The sequence below is a fragment of the Vigna umbellata genome, chromosome 6 (genome assembly GCF_029865625.1).
Source record: "Vigna umbellata cultivar VRB3 chromosome 6, Vumbellata_1.0, whole genome shotgun sequence".
In the NCBI taxonomy this organism is placed as follows: Eukaryota; Viridiplantae; Streptophyta; class Magnoliopsida; order Fabales; family Fabaceae; genus Vigna; species Vigna umbellata.
The window spans coordinates 27,504,890-27,531,087 of NC_142170.1; the positions used below are offsets into that span (position 1 = coordinate 27,504,890).

The 26,198-nt window shown below is 33.0% G+C and overlaps 1 protein-coding gene and 1 long non-coding RNA gene across 2 annotated transcripts; both read left to right on the forward strand.

Annotated features, from left to right (window-relative positions):
- Positions 1–9,638: 9,638 nt before the first annotated feature.
- On the forward strand, positions 9,639–12,701 carry LOC148197107 (11-oxo-beta-amyrin 30-oxidase-like). The gene is made up of 5 exons (XM_088092815.1): positions 9,639–10,005; positions 10,533–10,750; positions 10,925–11,166; positions 11,503–11,890; positions 11,996–12,701. The coding sequence occupies exons 1-5, from the start codon at positions 9,672–9,674 to the stop codon at positions 12,419–12,421; spliced, it is 1,608 nt and encodes a 535-aa protein (XP_087948941.1). The 5' UTR covers positions 9,639–9,671; the 3' UTR covers positions 12,422–12,701.
- Positions 12,702–16,896: 4,195 nt separating this feature from the next.
- On the forward strand, positions 16,897–18,407 carry LOC148197108 (uncharacterized). The gene is made up of 2 exons (XR_015780416.1): positions 16,897–17,045; positions 17,810–18,407. It is a non-coding gene; the product is annotated as an uncharacterized LOC148197108 (long non-coding RNA).
- The last annotated feature ends 7,791 nt before the right edge of the window (positions 18,408–26,198 follow it).

Here is a 26,198-nt window from a genome sequence, read left to right on the forward strand (position 1 = left end):
TGCATAGTTTTTGTTATAAAGATGTATTTTTCTGAAAATACATGTGATGCTAGTTTCCTTCTCTTGTTTTCTTACAACTTTTGAGAAGTTTGGTTTTGTGAATTTCATAAGAGACAATTACACCGTACTTCCTGATACCGGTGAGAGGATTTTGGCAACAGAAGTAACTGATTTGTCGAGGTAGGTTTTGTCCCTATGTAATTTAAATTGAACCCCTTAATCCTATATACCTGTAGGCACAATATGAACAATTTCATTAGCATTTCTTGAAAGTTGTCTTGTCATTGATTAATTGTAAAATGAAAGAGTTCACACTGCTTCATCCAGAAAAGGATTTTTAGCCTGAGAAGTTTTCTCATTGATCATAACACTGGTGTTGTTTTACCTGTGTTAGATATTTCCCATTCAGTTTATTATATTTCTGTTATTAAACCCCACTACGATCCCTTATTGTCTTCAATCCATACCACAAAAGTTATTGCAATTAGTAACCCTGTGTCATCAAACAATCTCACTGTTAAATTTTATGATCTAGTATATTGATTATAATCTTGATGACTGCATGGAAATGGTTGTATTATACAATTTTCCTAATTAGCTCAATTATTTGAGGACTTCTTTCAACTTAAAATATTTAATCAGTCCATGCTTCTTTGGTAAAGTTGTTGCATTTGTTGTTTTGACATCCGATAAATCGTGCTGATATGAAGAATAGTTATTTTGAAAATTTGGCTCATTGGTTTTTCACTTGTTAACTGTTTTAGACGGAGGAATAGTCATACGGTGACTCAGAATCTGGTTACTGGAAAATTAAGCACAATCGAATCTTGCTTCCTGTTTGGTGCACCAGCATCTAATGGCAATAAGTGACGATCATGCTTCTGTTGTCTTTCTTTTACCTGTCACTTTAATATCTGAGTTGGTTGAGGATGGAAAAAGGGTCTCTTTATACTAATACTGTACTGGATGAGTAAAAGTCTATCAAAATCTTGACTATGTGGTTTTTCTCTTGATAGTAATCAATATATGCTTAAAAAATTGCTTTCATAAAACTAAAATAAAAAATAATACACATAAATAAATTAAAATATAAAAAAGTGATAATAAAAAAATTAAATAAACTGTGAACTACAAACTAGTTGAAGTAACTTTTAATTTATAAATTATTTCTAAATTAATTATTTCTAAATACTAACTAAATATTTGTATGTTGATGAAATTAACGCATAAACCATTGAAATAAGGTAACTAACTCAAGGAGTCTTATTAAGGACTTCTATCATATAAACCATATATCTCAAAGGTTTAGACCAAAGAAGACATAATTAAAGGCTTAGACCAAAGAATTTGAAAACTTTATTGATTATGAAACTATCATGACAAATTTTCAAATAAACTATTTTCAGTAACTTGTGTTCCTATTAATTCGAAAATTAAGAACAATTGCACATTCACAAAAAATTGCAACATCGAAACATGCCTCTAAATACTAATCTTAAGTTGGATGATCAACAAATTCTTGATTCAGCATTTCTATATCTCTTGACATTTTGGTGAACGATTAGTCTTCTAAGGAGTTTAAAAAATCTATGCTTAATCTGTCCTCCAATCTTATGCTTGAAAAATCAAGGTGAGCACAATCGTCTCTTTTCTTGTCAACAAATTCACTTTGTTGACTGTCATATACTTGTTAGAATAAATGTGAACTGTCATATAAGTTTTAACGCTAGGTGTTACATTTATTAATCAAACTTTTTGTTTCGAACGAACAACTTAATTATTGAAGTGGAAAAAAATCAACTTATACGACCTTGGTTTTGTCTATATAAGTAAAAAACTTATGATTATTATACAACTTAGTCTTTTAAATAATGTTTTGTTGAGGTTCTTTAAAATCAATTAAATTTGATAATTAAGTACGTATCTACTTAGTGTTTTATTTGTTTAATGTTTATTTGTAACACTAAGTAGGTCTACTACTTAGTATTACATTCCTCCCGTCAATAATTTTATAATTAAGTAGGATAACTACTTAGTATTCAATTCTTCGATCCCATTAATAAGTGGGACTATTTCACTTTTCAAATTTATACAAAGTTGGTATAGGACTTAGTTTTATAACCAATTTAGTAAGTTCTTCTTATGTAGTTAACTTCGTTGGATATGGTCAATTATTTTAATCTTTCAATCCTCTTGCCATGAGCAGAGCTCGTTTTAATGGAAAAATCATGGATAGACATGCCTCAAAATACAAGTCAATATATGGGAGGATTGAATACCTTCCTTGACTTTGCATTCAGTAGTGATGTTAGGAGAAAGAAAATATGTCCATGTCAAAAATTCAATTTTAAGAAATGGCAATGTCGTGAAGTAGTATATGAGCGCTTAATTGTTAAATATTTTCCAAAAGAATAAACAATGTGACTTCTACACGAGGAGATAAGAGTAAAGGATGAAATAGGAGTCATGGCCGAATAAAATGATGCAAGAGTTCCAATTACTAATAACATGTGTGATATGGTTAATGATGTATTTATGTATCATTGCTCTAACAATGACATGGTCGATGATGAGGATTTGGGTGCAGAGTAAAGTCATACTAGGAGTCATGATGGTACAGATTTTGTCGACTTAATGCAAGATGGACAACAAAGTTTATATGAAGGATGTCAAATATTAGAAACTTTCATTCTTGGTGATGTTCTATCACATCAAATGTCTATACAGAATAAGTGAAAAAGCAATGTCGATGATACTATAGTTGCTAGCAAATGAATTTGAACATACTAAAATTCCACATTTGTTCTATGAAGCCAAAAAGGTCATTAACAAGCTTGGTTTTAATTACACCAAAATTTATGTTTGTCTGAATGATTGTATGTTGTATGATGGAGAAGACAAAGATATTTTTTTTGTAAGAAATATAAGAGATCAAGATGGAAGACAAAAAAGAGAGTACAATTGGTGATGATGTCGTTGTTAATAAGCTAAAAAGCCTTCCTCCAAAGGTGTTAAGGTAATGGCACTATAAATGTAGTGTACGATAGACCGAGTGTCAATCCAAGAAAATTGGTATTTAGGTAGGTATTTTGTGTGTTTTTCCAAGAAAACAATGCAATGAGTGGGAGAATATATAAACAACAATAACTAGTCTAGAATGACAAAAGAAACTCATGCAAGAAAAATAAAAGAGTGAAAGCAGATATGCAGATTTGCGCAACCTGTGACAGTGTTCATGGTATGCAACAATGAAGAAATAGCTCAAATCAATTTGAAAAGTATGTTTTAATTATTTGAGATGAATGGTGAATATATATAATGCAGTTTGAGTGGTTGGAAGATAGTTTGATGGGAATTTTAGTTTGATTTGAAAGGAAAGTTAGAATTGTTGCTGGTAAGTTTAACTCAACCGTAAGTTTGATTAGAATGAGAATATATCCTCAAAGTTATTGAATTAAATGTTAAGAAATTCGCTAGATGTTAGTTAAGCAATAAAGGGTATCACATTCCCACTTAAATAGTTGAAGGAGACATCAAGATAGGGAAATGATGTCAAGTTGTCAAGGCATGCATGGAAAGTTCCTCTCAGATTATTCATTTTTACAACTACCTTAAAGTCATGAGAGTGATTTTTAATTGATTGATAAGTATAGTTATTAAACTCTTATAATAATAATACACTTAAAGTTTATGCTACTAATGTATATACTAGATTTTGGAACAAGGACAAAAAGAATGACAAATGATACATGCTCACCATGATTTGGTAAAATTCCATTGATATGTGCGTTAGGTAGGTGAAGAACTTCCACTTTGCTTAGATTAGACAAAACTTCAACAAAGAATAAAAAAGATTATTTACCAAAAATACTCATTATTGATATTTCAAACGCAAATATCAAAGTTGAAGAATGAAATATTGTAGGGCAACCAAGTATGAACATACCTAGCTCAAAGCTTTGATAGTGGGGAAAGCAACTAAGGAATTGAATATTCCCTTGTCAAAATTATTGTCAGCTAAGTTCAATGTCTTCAACTTCTTTAATACATAGCAGAATTTTGTTTCCATAAAGAAAGAGTTATTGATATGTCTCCATATTATATATATATTTCCTACTATCCCGTTAAAGGATTTCAAATTTCTTATAAATTAACTTAATATTTTTTCTATAATCCATGTGAATTGGCAATATAAATTTTAAGAACTAGTAAGAAGTAAGAACTAGTAATTTAGTACTTACTCAACTAGTAAGAACTGAAAACTAAGAATCAAACCTATAATAATTGAGTTCAGAAACATGAATCATGAAACAATACTTGGAATTGAAATTAATCAAGAAAAATCATAATTAAACATTAAAAAAGTTAGATTTAGTGGCGCGATAGGCAATGAACTTAACAATCAAACTAGAAATTTGAGAAATCTGAAATTGAACTGGAATCAAATGTTTGGATCAAGTATCAAATTATTAAAATGCATTGGTGAAAATAAAAGCATATTAGAATTAGTATAAAGTGCTGAAATGTGAATTAGTGACTAAACACTACCAAACTAACTAACTGTACATTAATGTAGTATAACGATACATGAGATTCATTACACTATACTCATATAAACTTAAACATAATGTGGTTGGTTTCTCTATACAGAACTCAAACCCAAGAACCTCGTTAGTTCAAATGACTTTGACCTCTTTTATACCTCTATTTCTGCTTCCTATGATTTTGCTTCCAATGTTTCCAGCATGGTGGCAGTTAATCTCTAGTCCTCATTCTCAATCCCAAAACCACAAACCTAGTGATGAATGAATTATGTTCCTTAGATGATTGTCAATCCATTATTCCATTATGATTAGAAACTCTTGTTCATATTTGTTTAATATTCCTCTATATTTCCATACATATGTGCAACCCTAAATGAAGCTACTCTTCATTCACCACCTCAAGTTGGAAGAACTTCACATGTACAATCTGAACATGCAGAAGATGAAAATGAGGACATTTTGAAAGTGCAAAAAGAAAGACCAACAACATACAAGATCATAGTTGGTTGATGTCATTGGTATAAGACACTCTTCACATATAAATTCTTGCATTATATGTGATATTAATATTTACTGCTGAAGTTGTTTGACACAATTTTGATTTCTTCTAGATGACCAATGCAAGATGACAAGTAAACACTTAAAAACAAATGATATTTGGAATTTTTCTCAGAATGAAAGGATTGTTGTACGTTGGAATGATGAGTGTCAACCAGTTAGGGATGGTGAAGCATTGTTGAAATGATTCTTGATGAGTATTGCTAGAAACTTCAAAGCATTCCCTATTTGCTATTCTACTTGGAAGAAGATTCCTAAAGAGTACAAAGAAGACATAATTCAAAATACCATTCAAGTAAGTAATGTAAATTTTCAATTTACAATTCAATTTTTAGGTAATTGTTGTTAATTTTGATTAAAATTTGTTTTGAAGGCAAAGTTTGCAATCAATTTTGATGTTCAAATAAACTACATCTTGAAAGCACTTAATCATAAATGGAGATATGGTCGACAAGAAGTCTGGTAACAAAGAGATGATGGTGCATGTACAAGATATGAATTGATATGTGATGGCTCTAGATGGAATAAATAAAGATCATTGGACTACTTTTGTTTACTATCGACTTAATGAAAGAACAGAGGTAAAACTTATATTTCTTCTCACGAAAAAAAAGAAGGTTTGAGGCATGAGAGCTAACTAAGATTGGGACCCAAATGAGTGTTGATGGCCACAAAAAGAAATGTAGCATATGTCGTCAATTGGTTTGCAACAAAAAACAGTGCCCTTTACGTTCAAACATCATAGAACCAACAAAATCATCACAACCACAAACTTCCCAACCCATCATAAAACCAACAGAACCATCATAGCCATAAACTACCCAATCCCTTGTACCATCATAGCCACCACCAAGTACCCAATCCCTTATACCATCATAGCCACCAAGTCCCTAATGTCCTCCCCAATCCCCTCTAACATCATAGGCAACATGTCCCTAATCCCCTCACCCACCACAACCAACTCAAGAATCCATCTAGATTTAACTCCACCAATGAGAAGGAAAAAGTTAGATGTTAGAAGAAAAGCTCCTTAGATGTCAATTTATTTACTTTCATTGGAAAAATTTGGATGTATTATGTACTAATATTAAGCACTTTAATTATGTACTTTGATAGTGATGTATGTTTGATCAACTTCAATTAAGTACTTTGTTGGTGTATATGTACTTTTTTAAGCACTTACATTAAATGTACTGATATTATGTTATTATGTGGTCATCTTATGTTAACACTTCTATTACTACATTCTGTCAAGTATCTTCATATATATCATAAACATATACAATAGGGACCACATTGCTACCTTTTTTAATCATAAGGGGGACCACATTTCACATTTCAAAACTAAAAGGGGGACTAAAACAAACAGTCTCACATGAAACCAGATTATTCATTTGAACTCATTACAATAGACACTCATACATCATCCATTACATGAACAAAACATGAAGCTAAACACCTCAACCTAAACATTCACCTTCACATTTTCCTTAACATTACATGAACAAAACATACAATCACATTGCCTAGCTACCAACATCAACCTAAACACAACCACAATTTAACAATGTTCAACGCAATAAGAACACACAACTCCAATTAACAACTTTATCCTTTTCTGCAATTCTTTGACTAAACTTTTCATATCACATATCCTCCTTCTTTGCTTGACAATTGTACCATCTCTTTCATCAGCATTGTCTTTAGAACACCAATTGAAAAAGTTACAGGACATCCCAATTGAAGATCCACCCTGCTATTCACCAAATTAGGCACCAAAATTGGTTCAAAGTCAGGGAATGTATCAACACATAAAGTGACTAGGGTATTCATAAAACCTTGTAATGATGACATCCACAAAATTTTCTGTCAGCATTCTTTGCAATTCTGACAACTTTGGTTACATCACTATCACTATAGTTGCAAATAAATATCGCACCTCCTTTCGAACCACCACCATGTGAGGAATGCGAAAGTCATTTGCCCCATGACTTCAAACACGAAGAACAACTTTGTGAAGAAACCATTCATAACCCTAACCCTTTGCTTTTAACTTTCGGAAGAATAACTTTCCTCACTTCAGGGACGAACTTGCACGAACCCTAACCATTTGCTTTTAACCAATTACTTCAATTTTCACAATTCCACACATGTTGCCAAGTCATTTCAACTCAGCCTGTCATGTGTTGAATAAGTGTACAAGTCATTCAATTTTCGCTAGGGGACAACTTTGTCATTAGTGTTTTTAACGCCATAAGAAAAAAAGACTAACGTGAACTGTTTTTACAAAATATGGGACGTTTGTGAACTTTTCAGTAAAGGTAGGACCAATTTGAACATACCTAAGAAATCGAGGGACCAAAACAAGTATTAAGCCTTTTTTATTTATTAAATTTTTTGTTCTTTTTCTTGTAATAGAGAGAGCCACCGTAAGGTCAGAACGAAGCAAGCTCCGCTTCTATCGCCATCCATCGTGACACAAACGAACCAGAACACTTGTGGACCCAAAATCATGCCATAACCTGCATCTTCTCCGTCGCGCACCACCAAGCTGCATAGATGAACTAGAGACCACCCAAAACACTATTAGCAACCACAAATGAGAACCCAGAATTGCGAGAAAACAAAACCCTAAGAAATTCCCAAAACGCAAGATAAAAAAAAACCCCAAAACATAATTCGAAAATCTAGAAAACAAGAACAGAGACCCCAATTCGAAAATGAAACACTGAAATACCTAATTCAGATTTCTAAAGTCGTGAGATCAGAAACTCAAAAATAGAACCCCAATTTGGAGCCCTAAAACGAACCATGAAGCCCCTCCCATTCTTTGCTACCACGAAGACGCAGGATGATGTAGGCCCCCATCGCCCCTCCAAGCACAAGGGTTTGTCCACAAGAAAGAACTTAAAGGTGGGAAAAATGAAAATATTTAGGATTCTTGAAAGGAAATCAGGCATTTGGAGAAATTAATTAGGGTTTAATTGTAATGCACCCAATTAGGATTTAGAAATAAGGCTTAAATGCTTAGTACCCGGTTAAGATGAAAGTGAATTTCTGTTTAGTAAGGCTTAAATGCACCGTCATGTTAAGATGTGAATTTCTGTTTAGTACCCGGTTTTAAAAATGAAGACATTGAGTCCCTATGTTATGAAAAATGTATGAACAAGGTCATGTCTGTTAAGTTGACAGCAACAACGTTAAATTCATGTTGATGTGACTGTACTTTTTCTCTTCTCTCTTATGTTGTCCAACTTTTTCTCTCTATTGTTTAGTGTTTTCTTTGATGATTTATTGAACTTGTTCTTTCTTTGTGGACCTTATTCATATATTTTTCATAACATAGGACCCAATGTCTTCATTTTTAAAACTAGGTACTAAACAAAAATTCACCTCTTAACATGGAGACGAAGTAAGCATTTAAACCTAGAAATAATTAAAAATTAATATTTAACACTAATGGTAATTGTCACGTTACATCTTGCTATATATTTAAAAATAGACACCTCCTTAAATATTGGCTAAGGCGAACATTATGTCGTTAGCGATTTAAACACCATCAACAAAAAAGATTAAATTGAACAATTTTTACTACCATTTTGAACGAAAAAATGTAAGGACTATTTTAAATGAACCAAAAACCACCCAAAACACGATTAACAACCACCAATGAGAGCCCAAAATTGCAAGAAATTCCCAAAACGGAAGATTAAATTGTTAGAGCAGGAATCTCAAAATCCAATTTGAAAATCTGGAAAACAAGAACAAAGACCCTAATTCAAAAACGAAACACTGAAATCCCAAAGTCGTGGATCAGAAACCCAAAAATAGAACCCTAATTCAGAGTCCTAAAACGAATCACAAAGCCTCTCCCCTTTTTTGTCTCCGTGAAGACACTGGATAATGTAAACTCTTGTTGCCTCTCCCAGCATAAGAGTTTATCCGTGAGAAAGCACCTAAAATGGAAAAAACGAAAATAATTAGGATTCTGGAAAGGAAATCAGACATTTAGAAAAAATTAATTAGGATTTAAATGTAATGCATCAATTAAAATTTAAAAATAATTAATAATTAACATTTATCACTATTGGTAATTGTGACTTCACATTTTATTTTATATTTAAAAATAAATAATTTATTGAACGCAAGAACGTATGAAAATTATTTTAAATAAAACTAACTAATACAGAACCAAAATAATATTAAATTTTATAAATTTAATAATATAAAAACGCTGTGTTTCACGTTGAAAGGTTGAGAACTTTTATAAATTTAATAATATAAGTAAAATAGCTAAATTTTATAAAAAAATGAAAATTTTATTAAGTATTTTTATAATTAAACTGATAAAGATGGGATCCACCATTTATATTTTTATAATTAACTTAAGACGTCTATAGGTCTATACACGACTACGACATGTATACGTGTATGACCTGTCTTATAGACACGCCTATGAAAATCACGTGGCACTGATTTTTAATAATTAAACTAAGACAAATAAGTAAATTAAGACACGAATTTTGTACTATAAATATATGTGATACAGTAGTCTAGGTGTCTACGTTTATGATTACTCTGTACCTTAGCCCTTCTGACTTATTTCCAATAATGGAGCAATTTTCGTTTTCTTTCTCAACAGCAACAGTATTTCTGGTGAGCGTGATCGGTGTTGTGATTCCGTTATGGGCGGTGAAGATGGTGTACACGTTGTGGCTTTGGCCTAAGACGTTGGAGGAACTTCTGAGAGCACAAGGTCTTCGTGGTGACCCATACTCCCTACTTTTCACCTCCAACCAAAACCCTGCTCCACAAAACAACCCTCAATTGCAATCTTTTGTTGTCTCCGACGATGTTGCTCCTCGCTTGTCCTTGCGGCCTAACAACACTGTTGCCAAATACGGTTCACTTTTTCTACCTCCTCAAAATTTGTTGCTATACATAAATGTTAGGTCTACCGAGTTTGGGCATGAAAGTGATGTTTTTCGGTGATTCTTCCTGCATCATTCAATGTTCTTGTTACAACATTTTTCTTATTTTAGTTTTTGAAATTTCTAAAACAAAACCAGAGATATTCCTCCTTTAAATTTATTAGTTATACCATTATTCTCCTCTCCTCGCGAAATAAAATTTTTGGATCTGAAAAAGAGTCAGAAGAAATGGTTCGATCCTCTTATTTTGATTTCTCGAACGGAGAGATCTATGAATTGGGATCATAATGTATCTAGATACAAATGGTCCAATGGGAGCAAGAATTTCCAGGAACATTTGGACTATTTCATTTCTGAGCAGAATAGCCGTTTTCAAGTAGTGTTCGATCGATTACATATTAATCGATTGATTGGTCTGAGGTTATCGACAAAAAGATTTGTCTAAAAGTTGTTAAAGCAGAGCCGTTTTAGCAATTGCTGATAAGTGAATTATGTGCAGGCAAGAATTCGTTTTTTTGGGAAGGCACAACACCAAAGGTCATCATCACTGATCCAAATCAAATTAAAAAAGTCTTCAATAACATTCATGATTTCCAGAAACAAAATATAAGTGGCATTGCCAAGTTCTTGGTCACTGGTCTGATAAATTCCGAGGGTGATAAGTGGATTCAACATAGAAAGATTATCAACCCTGCATTCCACGTGGAAAAATTGAAAGTAAGTTTATTACTTTAATTTATAAATAAACAATCTTTTCACAGCATTACCTAATTATTAATCGAGATGTACAAAAAGTATGTATACTTTTATAATGAATTTAACCAGTATCCTTGTTGTTTGGATATGAAGACTTTTGAGATAAAATATTGTTCTCTTTTAAAATATTTGCAGAACATGCTACCAGCATTTTCCCAAAGTTGTCATGATGTGATTAGCGAGTGGAAGGGAATGTTGTCATCAGATGGAAAATGTGAGATTGATGTTTCGCCTTTCATTCAGAATTTGAGTCGTGATGTAATTTCTAGAACGGCTTTCGGAAGCAGCTATGCAGAAGGAAAAAAGATATTTCAGCTTCTCAGAATTCAGGGGTACCTTGTCATGACTGCAAAGTACTCTAACACACCAATATTGCGGTAATACCACATTGATTCGTTGTAACATGTGATTACTAAATTATGCATGTTTTAATTTTATTGAAACTCAACTCACCGTGAAGTTCTTCAAACCTTAGAGAATCACCCTAAAAGCTAGATATTGTAGACAGAGATTAAGCTCTCCATACACCAAATCACTGCTATAGTGATGATGAAAAATAATTATGAATTACATACAGATTTTGATATAGGGAATATTTGATATATGTTTGAAAAAATGTTTGAAATTCAAGAAATGAGGCATACCTGACTTATACAAGAACTAATAATGTTACTTCTAGGAAATTGACCTTTATTAATTCAACATGTTTCTAGGCATTTACCGACACCTAACAAAATGAAGATGAGAGCAGTTGATAAAGAAATGAAAAATTCAATTGGGAATATCATAAAAAAACGAGAGAAAGCCATGAAGAAGGGTGAATCCAACAATAAAGATTTATTAGGCATGCTTTTAGAATCAAATCAAATGGAAATCCAGGGAAATGGAAACCGTAAGAGTGTTGGAATGACTATTGAAGAAGTAATTAGTCAGTGCAAGTTATTCTACCTAGCAGGACAAGACACCACTTCATCTTTGCTGGTTTGGACATTGATCATGTTGAGTAGGTATCCTGAATGGCAAAATCGAGCAAGGGAGGAAGTTCTTCATGTTTTTGGAAAACAAAATCCAAACATTGATGGGTTAAGTCAGCTCAAAACTGTATGTATCGCACGATTTCATTTATCTTTATTAAAAATGAAAAATTTATTATCTTTATTAAAAATGAATTTCATGCTAACATGTGCCAAAATGTTTCTTCCGTAGATGACCATGATTCTGTATGAAGTTCTGAGGTTATTCCCTCCCACTGTTTTCCACAATCGCAGACTCCAGAAGGATATGAAACTTGGAAACCTGTCACTACCTGCAGGAGTAAATGTTACCTTGCCAATTTTTTTACTTCACCAGGATGTTGATATATGGGGTAATGATGCAATGGAGTTCAAACCAGAAAGATTCTCTGAAGGGGTTGCAAAGGCAACAAAAGGCCAAGTTGTATTTTACCCATTTGGATGGGGTCCTAGAATTTGCATTGGCCAAAACTTTGCCTTGTTGGAAGCCAAGGTTGTGTTGTCATTGTTTCTGCAGAATTTCTCATTCGAGCTTTCTCCTGTTTATGTGCATGCTCCTGCAGTTATGCTTAGTTTGCAACCAAAACACGGTGCGCCACTTATTTTGCAAACCCTATGATAATTGATCATATTCTGAACCAAAAAGGGTCATGGTTTTAGATCTACAAAATTGTCTCACTGGTATAAGACTATGCATGTCACCTGGCTTAGTCTATCACTTTATTAGATTCCTTTTTGTAACAACAATCTCACCATGTTAGTGTATGTGAGTAGAAACCATGTTGTAATGCATGTGTTTGAATTCCGGCTTAGGGTTTAGTCATGAAGGCTTATTGACTGATGCATAATTAAAAGTGTGTTGAATGTCAGATTTCATGGTATTTACATGCTTTTGGAAAGGGGATGATACTTTAAAGTGGTACTGACTAATTAGGTCACTAACCCACCTAATCTTGACTTTAATATATTTTGTTTATTTTAAACCATTAAATATATAGTTTTATAATTTTATAAATTGATAATTTGAAATTTTGAAAATTTAAAAATTTGAAAATTTGAAAATTCAATAATTTGTAAATTTAATAATTTTATAGTTTTATAGTATTATTGTTTTATAGTTTTGCAATTTTATAATTTTATAATTTTATACTTTTATAATTTTATACTTTTATAATTTCATATAGTTTCATAATTATAGTTTTATAATTTTATTATCTTATAATCTTATATTCTTGTAATCTTATAAGTTTATAAGTTTATAATTTTATATTTTTGTAATTTTTATAATTTGATAACTCGGATAATTTGATGTTGAGAGGGGCTTTCCTAAGTTTGGTAAAGAGTATTTTAAAATCATATACGAAGAATGTCTCGTCGCATTGATCAGAACATATCCGAAGTAAAAGATGGTTATTGGTTATATTGTATCTTTTAATCAATCAAAATAATAATCTAATCAATTAAAACCGAAATATAACTCTAATCGATTAATGTTTTTACCTAACGTCGTATCTTTTATATATATATATATATATATATATATATATATATATATATATATATATATATATATATAATCTAACCTAACCTATTTGTTTACAAAATAATTGCATTTATTTGATACAAAAAAGTTGTCAAAAAATATTTTTGGAGAAAGCAAACAACCTTCTTGTCTCCAAGGTTGGAAAAGAACAACAAGATAAAGTTCTTGAAGAAATCTCAAGAATCTTTAAGGTTGGAAAAGAAGAACAAGATAAAGAAAAAGAGTTCAGTAAATGAAAGTTGGAAAATGAATTAAGAATTAGTTACATTTGAACTCAAGCAAAAGGTACCTTAATCTCTTAGCTTAACATACTTTATATCTAGAAAAACAAATTTCTTTCTTAGTCTAATTATAATACAAGTTTTGAAAGTCCTTGTGATGCTAGCTTGTATGTGAGTGTGTTTATTTTGGTTGAAACTAAGGACAAAGTTGATTTGTGTGACAATGATTGTAGAGTAAAAGACATTAATGAGCTTGAGTTAAAGGTGAAAAAAGATTTCATGCATTAAAAAAACATTTTATCATGTTTGTTGATCCCTCATAAAGCTTTTGCATTTATCTTGCACTAGTACAGTAAAAGGAAACGACAACGATTATTTTCTTTTATCCGCAGCGGCTCCGCAATCGAGGTATATACATATGAGGTAAAAAGTCTATCACTTTTTTCTTCGGTTGTGAACCGGGACAGTAGAGGGAGGGGTCTTATCCCTCGGTTTGGAGTTGAACCGAGGCGGTAAAAAGATTTTTTTTAATATTTTACGAAAGAATAAAGCGAGATATTAGTCTTTATTAATATATGCATCTGGTGGTCCCATTCACGTTTTTGTATTGGTTTATGATTTGGGCCCGCCTAGCGATGGCGTCCTTTACCTACAACTCATAAAGCTTTTGCATTTATCTTGCACTAATACAGTAAAAGGAAACGACAACGATTATTTTCTTTTATCCGCAGCGGCTCCGCAATTGAGGTATATACATATGAGGTAAAAAGTCTATCACTTTTTTCTTCGGTTGTGAACCGGGACAGTAGAGGGAGGGGTCTTATCCCTCGGTTTGGAGTTGAACCGAGGCGGTAAAAAGATTTTTTTTAATATTTTACGAAAGAATAAAGCGAGATATTAGTCTTTATTAATATATGCATCTGGTGGTCTCATTCACGTTTTTGTATTGGTTTATGATTTGGGCCCGCCTAGCGATGGCGTCCTTTACCTACATCTATGTGTCTTTCTCTTTGACTCCCAAAAGAAGATATCATGAAAATCCAAGATTGAGTTTCCTAGTTTTACCTTTTTCATTGCTATTATTTTATGTTTGCAGCTGGACATTTTTTATTTGCACAAAGTTTAGGGTTTTCTTGTCAGTATGTGTAAACCAATTCATGGTTCTTACTTATTTCTTCCAGTACCCACGGAGGCGGAGGAATGGTACAAAATTAGAATCAAAATCAAAATCAATCGTTTTTTTATTTGCCTTTTCATAACTTTTATGTTGTATACAACAAATTTCACGAACTCTTTTGAACAAAAATCAATCTCACAACAATTTATTACCCAAATCTCTGTTATCAATAAATCTAAACACACGAGCAATACACACACATTGAAATAAGTTAAAATGAGTAGTGTGATATACCTGCAAGAGTCTCCGACATTTCTACCACATTGATGGAAAGACATGACATCCTGAAGCTTCAAGCCATGCCTCTGAATCATTTGCACAAGTTCAACATAGCCATCCTAGTTATACTTCAAAGGTTTGTCTCTTTCAACCAAACCCCACCAAGCATCCACCATCACTCCTTCAAGGGGAGCTATCCAGAACCCTTCATCTTTGAATTCAGAGCCCCTTCTGCTTCCAATTCCCTCTTTGGTGTCTTTACAGCCTCGCTTTTTGAATCCATCTTCACCACTCACCACTTCAAATTCCAAAACCAATTATACAACCCTACGATGTTAAAATAATTTATAAGAAAAACACTGCCATAAAATTTTAACAGACAAAAAAAAGTTTTGAAATTTACATGTGTAATAAAAATTAAGGAGCAAAGAAGAGGTATCTACCAAAGGACAAACCTTGACAGAAGCCACCAAGAAACGAGCGGCCATGTGAAGCATCAAACGAAACAGAAAAATGAGATTAAGAATTACGCTAAATGTGACCAAAAAATTGACCTTTTTTATGTGGCCCCAAAAATAACACAGAAAAAATTACCTCTGTTAAAGGAACTCAATCCAACTTTGAGATGCCAACAGGAACCCAATCCCAACAATCCATCGCTCAAACTTTGTTAAAGGAGCGATTTTGAAGGGGTAAAGACACAAGAACAAAACAAATCGGCAAATAAACAACCCCAAAAATCAATTTCAGAAGGTCGTGAAAGCATGGATGAGAGCGTGGTCGGGGTTGGAACCATGATTCTGCCAACATTTAAGGGAGGAGGAGAAGAATTCGCCGTCGTAGCCGTTGGGCTTGGCGATGACAGTAGACAAGTCGCCATCCGTTAGAAGAGGGTTAAAGGGACCGTCGACACGGTTGGATCGTCGCGCCATCCGTTAATGATTGATTTCTTTCTTTGATTGAAGTTGTTTGCTTGAGTCACTAAACCATTGTAGTTCAGATATTTTGTCTAGGCTAAGTTTAACTTTTGCTTCTCATGAGGACATGAAAAAGTTTAAGTTTGGGAAAGTTAGTAAGTATGATAATTAACTATTATTCACACTTACTAGAACCCTTTATTTGTCTTTATATCATGTGTTTTGTGTTGAATTCCATGAAAATGTGTAAGATTTGTATTTAGTCTTCATAAATAAATTTAATTATCTATTTTTGGTTTATTTTGTTGGAAATTGGAAGATTAGAGAAGAATAGAGAGTTGCTGCCAAAAGTTGCTAGCTCAGCCACAAGCACTGCTAGCCCAACAAGTAGAGTAACTCTAGCCCAGCCAGAAAGTCTTGCGGCCTAGCTAGTAGAGCACCTCTAGACTAACAAGAGGATTTTGTGGCCCACCGAGCATATCACCTCTAGCCCAATGAGAAGTGTTTATGGCCCAGTGAGAATGCACTTTTTGGAGAGGGTTTTAAAGTGGCGAGAGTGGAAGAAAAATGTAGTTTTTGGATGAGAAAACACAGTTGAAGCTTAGGGACGCGATGTGAAGGCACATTTTTACTTCTAGAGATCATGGAGGCTACTTGGGGCATGTGGAAACATCCTCTTCTCCCTCTTTGGGTCTCCTTCTTCTATCATCCACTTTTATAAGCTTTTAGACTCTCTATAAATTCCGGATAAAATAAAAATAGTTTTTCTTTTTATTTTTTACATTTTTTAATATTAAATACTTAATTATATTATAGAATTGGGTGATAAAAGTATTTATGAAAAATTAATTAGTATTTGTTTTATTTTAATTTTTGGAAATGAGTTGAAGAAAAAGGACTTGGGCCTTAGCTTTTAAATAAATAAATAGATAAATAAATAAATAATAATAAGAAACAGAAAGTAATATTGGATAGAGATATTTAAATGAAATTAGGATAAAACCTAGGGAAAGACAATTCCCTGAAAGTGTGTGTGAGAGAGAAAAACCATCACTCTTTCCTTGCAAATCGTGAAGGGCCTTGTACCTTGGTGGAAGAGTAGAGCTCGAGAGAGAAGAGAGAATTGTGAAGACTTTGGCTTGGTGGCTGGTTCACTTACTTACGAGGTAAGGGGAGTTAACACTCTTGATTATAGATGTGTATGGTGTATTGTAGTATAGTCTGGGGTTTTGTTGAATCGTGGGGGAATTGGTAGTCACGCATGTAGCTTTGGGTTCTTCTTAGCCATGGAAATTATGTTGTGCGTAATTTACTGCATTGATCTTGTATCGGGTGTCGGTATAAAGAAAGGGTATGAATTATTTTTAGTGTGTGCTTGGTGTATATTGTCGCGTGAGTGAAAGGGAAGGGAGAAAACGATTTCTACTTATCATTTTGTTGTAGTTGATTCATGGGTATAAATGAAAAACGTAGAAGTGTAGATTTATGCTACTTAATTGTATATGTGTGTATGGTAGGAGAGAGAAAAGTATGAAAAGAATGCATGTTGTGATTGATGATCTTAAATGGAGTGGGACCCGCGAGAAGTTATAAAATAAGAATAAATCAATTTTTTTATGTGATGTATGTATGGCATGTGAACATGGAAAAGTGAATGGTAAGACACGAAGATAGTTTTTCCATTTTGCAGGAAGAGAGTTAAATGAAAAAGAAGGGGTTAGTAATGGATTCATGAGGGATCCACTCAGGGGATAATATATTGAATTTATTCTTATTTTAATGCATTTGGTGTTAGTTATTAAAAAAGGTATATATATTATGTATTTTTTCTTATTAGTCATTAGTTTGATGATTGCTTTTGTTTCGAGAACGTTTATTACACAGGGTTTGTTGTTTGATTGTGCGAGTTTAATATTGTTAATTGTTTTAGAATTGGGTTTATGTTGTGATGCTCGGTGAAGCTCTTGGAAGTGTGGTGGAAGTAGCACTAGTACTTGTCCGGTGAAGCTCTTTAAGAATAGAGTGGTGGGGTGTATACTTGTCCGGTGAAGCCCAAGAGGGTGGTGGAAAGCATATACTTGTTCGAAGAAGCTCTAAGAGAGTGGTGGGAAGTGGTGTACTTGCCGGTGAAGCCTTCGAGAGAGTGGTGGGAGATGTCATTATGTAATGGTGTGGAAAAGTGTATTGGCCCAGTGAAGCTCTTTAAGAGAGTGGTGAGAGGTGACACTCGATCTTATGTTGTATGTGAGTGACCCGATGGTGATTCAATATATAGTGAATGGTTTCAAATAAATTGGGATATGAGTTGGTGAATGACAGAGGAAGTATGGGTGTGAATTGGTTACTTTGACGAAATCATTTTGTGGATATATGTTGGTGACTTGGAATTTTGATAGTGCGATGTGTTAATGATTTCATGTGTTGTCATGTAAAGAGGTGTATAGGAGTATGTTGATATGTGATATTCATAAATCTTATTCTAAGTTAATGTTGAATACTTGTGTATGTTATATGACATGTTTCTGTTACCTCACCCTTGCATGTTTGTGGTTGTGGTTTCCACCTATTATGATCGTACTTGTACGTGAGTAGATGTTGTTACAGATGTAGCTAAAGCAAATTTGAGTAGCGAGATACATGGGAGAACTATGGGATTTTAATTTCAATGTTAATAGTTTTGTAATGGAATTCTATGAACGTTTTATAGTTGCATTTGATTTATGAAGTTTTCATAATTCAGTTATAATAAATGGAAGTTTTATTTAAACTGTATCTTGAAATGATATCAGAATTTAAGTATTAAAAAGTTATTGTAAACCCATGGCATCCCAAAATTTGGGGTGTTACACTCTCCATGGAAATGGAGAACCAAACATATCTTGTTTGGAGTAGATGTATCTATTGAACTTTCTTGTATCTTATAAATGCTTTGATTATATATATGCATTTTCATCTAAATATTAATTTTTTGTTTCTACTCTTATTGCTTGCGGGAATGGGAATGTTCCTAGCTCGATTTGCGGTTTCATTAGGTCTTATGAAAAATCTACTGAACCCTAGGCTTGAAACAAAAGATCTGGTGGAGACTTGTGTCAAGGGATGGAACATGACCCATTAGTTATCTAAAATCCTAGGTCTTAATGCAGGTTTGCTTGTTGAATGATCAAGGGATTGACGCTTAGTAACAAAACCTAGGTTCTCTCATCTAAGGGACTGACATTAGTATTTGATGGGGATGAGATGATTCAGTGTGTGCAAGAGAGTGCAAGAGAGTGAAGTCGGTGAAATTTACCCCTAGCTTTGCCATTCCATACCATTTCCACCATTTCTCCACTCCTAAGTTCCTCAAATTACTATAGTTCACCCTTCTTTGTAAATCTTTATTTAGTTAAATATAGTTGTAAGTTCATAATTATTCTTTAGTCTAGATGAATTACTAATTATATGATTATTTAATATTACACGAGTCTCTTGGAAAAACAACACATGGTCTTACAATGATTTTATTACTAAAACAATTTGGTATGCTTCCCAAAGAGCTAACAAGCATCCTACACCCTTTTGTCTACTGATTCTAAGCAAATTTTCATTCTTATTTTTTAGAATGGATAATTCTCTTCAGCAAACAGAGGTGATATGTTTATGGAGCCACTCACAAAAGGTTTGAGATATATTGGCCATCTAAGATCTTTTTAATCAATTAATGTCTGGATTAACCAGCTCTGGTGCCTATTGTTTAAAATAGTATCCCTATATCTCAATCTAAGAGGGGTGAATTGAGTTTTAAAACATCTTGTTCAAATTATTTGAAAATTTTGGTTCTTTGAATCAATTCACAAAAGTTTATGATCAACAATATAAAATACAAAAACAAAATTAAGATCACACATCAATTTTTATACTGGTTCAACTCTTAAGTTGAGCCTACATCCAGTTTCCTCCAACAAACTTAGCTGGAGGGAATCCACTATATTCCAATTGTCAAGAATACAAAGAATTCACATAATTGTATCCTCACACACACTCTCCAATATTAAAAACTATAACCAAGAGAGGTTGAAACTCACACTCTCTTACGCCTTGCTTACACAGCTAAGGTGACTAAGAAAATCTAAACAATAAGATGTAACCTGGATGCACCACCTATATGCAGATCTCACAAGTCTTTTTTCTTTCTTGAAACCTTGGAGAATATGAAGATTCTTCAAAGGGTTGAGTGATTTCTCCAAGAATGATTCTGGACAACTTCTTGATGTGTTCCTAAGCTTTTGTTTCACGTTTTTTCAAAACATTGCAAAGTACTTTCTACCTGAAACAAGTTAGATCACACAAATATATATGATATGAAATTCATATGCATTTAATCAATTAGGTATATCTTTCTATTTTAATCGATTAGATTATTATCTTAATCGATTAAAACATGCAATATAGCCTTATTTTGTGTGTAATGTGCTTTAACTGATTATGGTTATATCTTAAACGATTAATATGAGTAAATTTATGCAAATATAATCTTCTATCCAACTTGTACTCTACCATACATAAATTGTGCATTCTAAGATCCTTCTTATATGATCCTAAGTATATTTTATTAATGTTATTACACAAGAAAGAACATTTGACATAGTGCATAATAAAAAATATTTTTTACGAAACTGGGGAGAGTTCCCTCTTAACATATAATTTCATAATCTTTATAATCTTATAACCTTATAACCTTATTACCTTACAACCTTATTACCTTACAACCTTATTACCTTACAACCTTATAACCTTACAACCTTACAATTTTACAATTTAGAAGTTTATAAGTTTGTAATCTTTTAATCTTGTAAACTTTTAATCTTGTAAGGTTTAATCATTTTTGAGGTCTCTGTTTTTGTAGAATCGTTTCAAATAGATCCTCGTAGTTGTTTTATCTCAATTAGGTTCATGTTCTTGTAAAATTGAGTCAATTGGAACCTTACCATTAATGGGACTGGACGACGTTAAAATTTTTGTCTCGTGGCATGGTCATTGCGCAAATATTAACAAGCAGAGAAAGCTTACATTACCTATAATTTACAAATGAAAAAGAATTGGGATTTCATTCAATCCCTAAATTCGAATAGGATGTTTTCTTCTAATACGATGTGGAAGGGCCATTCTTACCGAGCTTCTCCACCTTATATCACTACCTCACCCTCACCCATCTTGCCGACGAGATAAAGCACTAGACGATCACTATGTTCGCCATTGACAATGGCGCAATGAGCGCCCTCCTTGACAAACACCATTTTTAGTGGTTATTTTATTCCTTTTAAGAAGGGCACAAGAGAACTGAGGGAAGGGGAAGCAAATTCCAATTCCAATCAAACTACTCTCTCAATCTTTCATCTGCAATCTATCAGCACCCAGGTTTATAGAGGAAAAGCTTGGGAAACGCGAGACAAAAGATTCTCATATTTATTATCACCAATTTTTTCCTTGAACCCAACATCATTCATTTCATTTCCTTCTACCCCTATCACAAGGGGAAAAAACAGAATCCATTTTCCTTAACTTTCACAAACCTATCCTAGACTAATACTCAAATATATCACCATTATCCATTTTCTGAAAGTCATTATTATCTGCACTCAACTCATTGACTAAAAAACCCTACTTCATAATTCATCTTTCACCTGCAAGTTTAATTAAATAAAAAAAAATCTCTAAGACCCATGAAATTTACCATTACCAAGGTTTGCACACAAAGAACTTTTCTTGTATAACAAGCCATCAAGTATACAAAGAAGAAGTTGAAGAAGAATCAAGAACATATGATCAAGGCGGCGTCAACGGTACAATCGTGAGATCCATGGTGTCGCGGTGGCTCTCCGTATGTGATGCGGATGATGGAGAAATTGAGTTACCACGAAGAATGAAGGTGCTTCCAACGTGGGTAAGGTCATCGACAGTCTTGCTCTGATCGGTAGCAAGGGTGGCAACTGACTAGAAACTTGTTGGCCTTAGAGGTGGCCATGTAGGATCTACTAAGGAAGGGATGAGAAACAAGATTTGGGCTTGGATCTTTTTGCTTATTCTGTTTTTATTTTCTTTTCTTTTATTTATTTATTGATTTAGAAATTTAATGAAATTTCAATTTTTTTTGTTTCTACTTTACACGTTCACCTATGGGAGCATTTTGTGTCACGTGCTTAATAATTGTGCATTCACCATGTCAAGATACACCAAATTTAATGTTATCCAAATTAATGACAAGATTAATTGAGATCAGAAAAAAAATAGAAGAATTAGGTAAAAACAAACCATTAAACCTATTTATAACACACATGAGTTACGATTTTAATATCATCAAATTTGCAATCATTCGACATACAATAATTATAATTTATGATATACATATGTGATTTATATTTGATTTCTCTCTCTAACCCGGAGTATTTGCTAAAGTTTTATATAAATTATAAATAAAATTAATTTAAAATATATAAATACAAATTTTATTTTATAAATTAATTTAATGAAACTAAGTTAAACTTATACTTTATTTCTTAAGATAATATCATAATTATTGTTTAAATCTATATAAGGAAAATATATTTTTATATTCCATTATCTCTAGTTCTATAGATAAAGAGATACATATATTTGATGTTTTATTTAGTTTTTTCAGTTTTACGCTCCTAATTACTACTGTTTAAAAATAATAATTCATAATATTTTTTTAATTTTATCATTTTAGTAAATTTTTTTTACTTCAAATATTTACTTATTATAAAAAAATATTTATTTTTTATCAACTATTTTTTAAAATTTAAATAATTTCTTATAATAAAAAAATTATTTACACAATATCATTTATAAGATTTTTAATTTCAATAATTAAAATTCATTTTATATATATTAATATCTCTAATTATATATATTTTTTATAATTTTATTTTTATAATTTTTTAAAAGTTTAAATAATTTATAGATATTTAAAATTGTGTCACATGCATACACTTACACTTACACATGTTGTAGAAGAGTACTAACAGTCAATTACAACACTAGTCGATGGATAAAAGAATAATGAAATATTACTATAATGCATGAGTAAAACTGCTAGTGGAAGAATCTCACACTGTTAACTCAGTATACTTTTTTATAGGGTTAAATATGTTTTTAGTCCCTTAACTATCAAGCGTTTTTGGATTTCGTCTCTCTTTCAAACTTTGCTACATTTTTATCCTTCTTCTTAATGAAACTGTAATTTTAGTCCTCGAAAATCAACGGCGTTAACTTTTCAGTGAGGTGGCTAATGGTGTGTCAATCTTTCATGCCACGTTGTCAATTGAAAATCTCTAGCTCTGAAACTTCACTCTCTAACCAAACCCCTCAACTCTCCGGGTTGCATCCCTCCACCACCCCTTGCTTCTGCAAAATCCACACAACACGTTCCCCACCCATATAACCATCCTCCCTCTCTCTGCCTCGACCTCCACCCACGACACCACCACCTGCGTCCCAACCTTCCACCTTGACCCTGCCGTACTCCTCTGCCTTCCGTCGCCTTTCCGGAAAGCCTTTCATCCTCGTTCTCTCCGTCTACAACAACCCAATGGGTCGTTCCTACTGTGTGCGACGCCAAAATATTGGGTCGGGTTCATCTCACCGTTAACCTCTCCCTTGCCCTCTCTCACTCTAATACCTTCCACAATGGATGTCTCAACTTAACTGGGCTTCAATGGACAACCAAACCATCAGTCCAACTTATGGAATTCATATTAATGAGAACAATAGAAACAATAGTGTGGTTTACTCTTAATAGACTTTGAAACAAAAAAACACAGTGGCTAACTTGGAAAAGGAATTTTAAAGAAAAATGAAAAGTGAACTTTACTTTTATGCTTAGATTCCTGCCATTTATATAAGAATTAAAAATGAAAAGTTGACACATTTCTTTCGAAACTTTGCCTCTGTTAAAAGTTACACCTTGGTCTTTCATGGTTGCTGCCACCACCATGGATAAGGATTTCCTCAACATCATTTGGCAAGAAAAAACACCTTCAGGTATACTTTTGTTTTATTAACTAAATTTGACTGCACTTCTATCAGGGTGCTAGTCTTATTGAGGCTTGCCACGACCCAAGCGAAAGTTTTATCCCATTATATTGTCTCTCAAAGCAAAACTTTGTAATGCTTCCGTTAATGATGCGTAAGCTTTATTTTTATTTTTACTTTTACTTCCCAGGATTATTTCAAACACTAATACATATGTATGTTGGTGCAAGCGTGTTTGCAAAGTTTTGAAATAATTATTACTTTAAGATTGTCCCAGTATTCATTTTAGTTTGTAATCTAAATTGTGGTTCTCTACTTTATAAAATTATTGTCTTGTGAATTTGGTTTAACTAGACTCTATTAAAGGTTTTCTTAACAAAATTATAATTGTATAATTAGCCAAATTCAATTAGATATGCCTTTCAGTTTGTTTTTTATGGTAGCAAAAGAGAGGATAGGTGAGAGGTTAACAATGAGATGAACCCGGTTCTTGGCGTCGCGCACTCAATAGGAACGACTCATTGGATTGTTATAGATGGAGAGAACGAGGATGAGAGGATTTTCAGGGAAGCAACGGAGGGCAGCGGGGTCGAGGTGGAAGGTTAAGGCGGAGGTGGCGGTGTCCAGGGTTAAGGCGGAGAAAGGAAGGAGGGCCGTATGGGTGGGGAAGGTGTTGATGCGGATTTTGAAGAAGCAAGAGGTGGTGGAGGGATGCACCCCGGAGAGTGGAGGGGGTTTGGTTGGAGAGTGAAGTTTTAGAACCAGAGATTTGCAAGAAGGGAGATAGAGAAAGTGACGAAAGCATTTTTCCTTGAATTTCAGATTTTCAATTTCCAACGTGGCATGAAACATTCACATACCGTTAGCCAGCTCACTGAAAAGTTAACGCCGTTGGTTTTCAAGGACTAAAATTACAGTTTCATTAAAGAGAAGGATAAAAATGTAGCAAAGTTTGAAAGAGGGACGAAATCCAAAAACGCTTGATAGTTAAGGGACTAAAAACATATTTAACCCTTTTTTATATTATAGAAATAAATAATTAAAGTAAAATAATACTTTATTGATAGTTATGTTTTATATTATAATATATAACAAATAGTTGAAAATATTAAAATAATAAATATCGGAGTAATTAATTAAATTCTGACATTCAACTTCAGGACCATACCAGGGTAAAGATAGACAGACACTGAAATAGTCCAATGCTTTTAAATTCACCTGATAGAATAGGAATGAGTTGAAAATAAGTGTATTCAATGTCATATCAGAATCTAGGCCATGAAGATGAAATGTTGCTTTTGCTCTGGTTTGTAGGAACCGTATTTTGACAAATTGATATATATATAGACTGTTATTACCAATGAGGAAGAGTTGGTAAATTGAAGATAAATGATTTTGATGATGTTGTAAGAAGATAAATTTGAAGAAGCTGTTATAATTTTTGTAAAAACACTTTGTAGAATATAAATGTATTAGAAAAGTCTTTGAATATGTAAAACTTAGAAAATCTCATACCTATAGTTAAGTTACTCATTTAATCGATTATGAGAAGCTATAATCGATTATCCTGAGCACTCTTGAAAAAGCATTTCGCTTTGGAATAATCGATTATTCCTGCAAATAATCGATTATCAACGGGTTCTCTTGAGAACTGCCAAAGTCTCTGGAATAATCGATTATTCCTCAGGATAATCGATTATCACCTTTTGTAACGAACTCAAATAATAGATTATCACTAACAATAATCGATTATTTGTGGCAGTTATAATCTATCTCTGAGAACTCAGACCAGTTCGCTATATAAGGTTGTTCCAAAACTTTTAGAAAGAACACTGAGCTTTTTGAGAATACAGTTTGTCTGAGGAAGTTCCAAAAAGCTAGTTCATTGCATTCCCTGGTCTCGTGAATAGGAGAAGCTCGTGCTTTGTGGATCTAAGGTCGGAGCGGTTCTCTTCGAGTTGGTAAAGCTGCTGCTCTTCCAGTTTGTTGGTTGAAGGAAGACTGTTTCTGCACTGTTCCGGTTCGTTGGTCGAAGGAAAGTGCAAATTGATTGTTTCCGGTTCGTTGGTCGAAGGAAGCATACTTCCGGTTCGTTCGTCGAAGGAAGGTTTTATCTTACTGTTCATTTACCATATTGTAAATCTGTGAAACTGTTTTTCAGTGAAAATGTTAATCACTTTTCATAGTGATTAACAACTGTACGTAGATTCTTTTTGAATCGAATCAAGATAAAAATTTTGTGTTGAATTGTCTTGCTCTCTATACTCTTTACATTTTGCGCATAT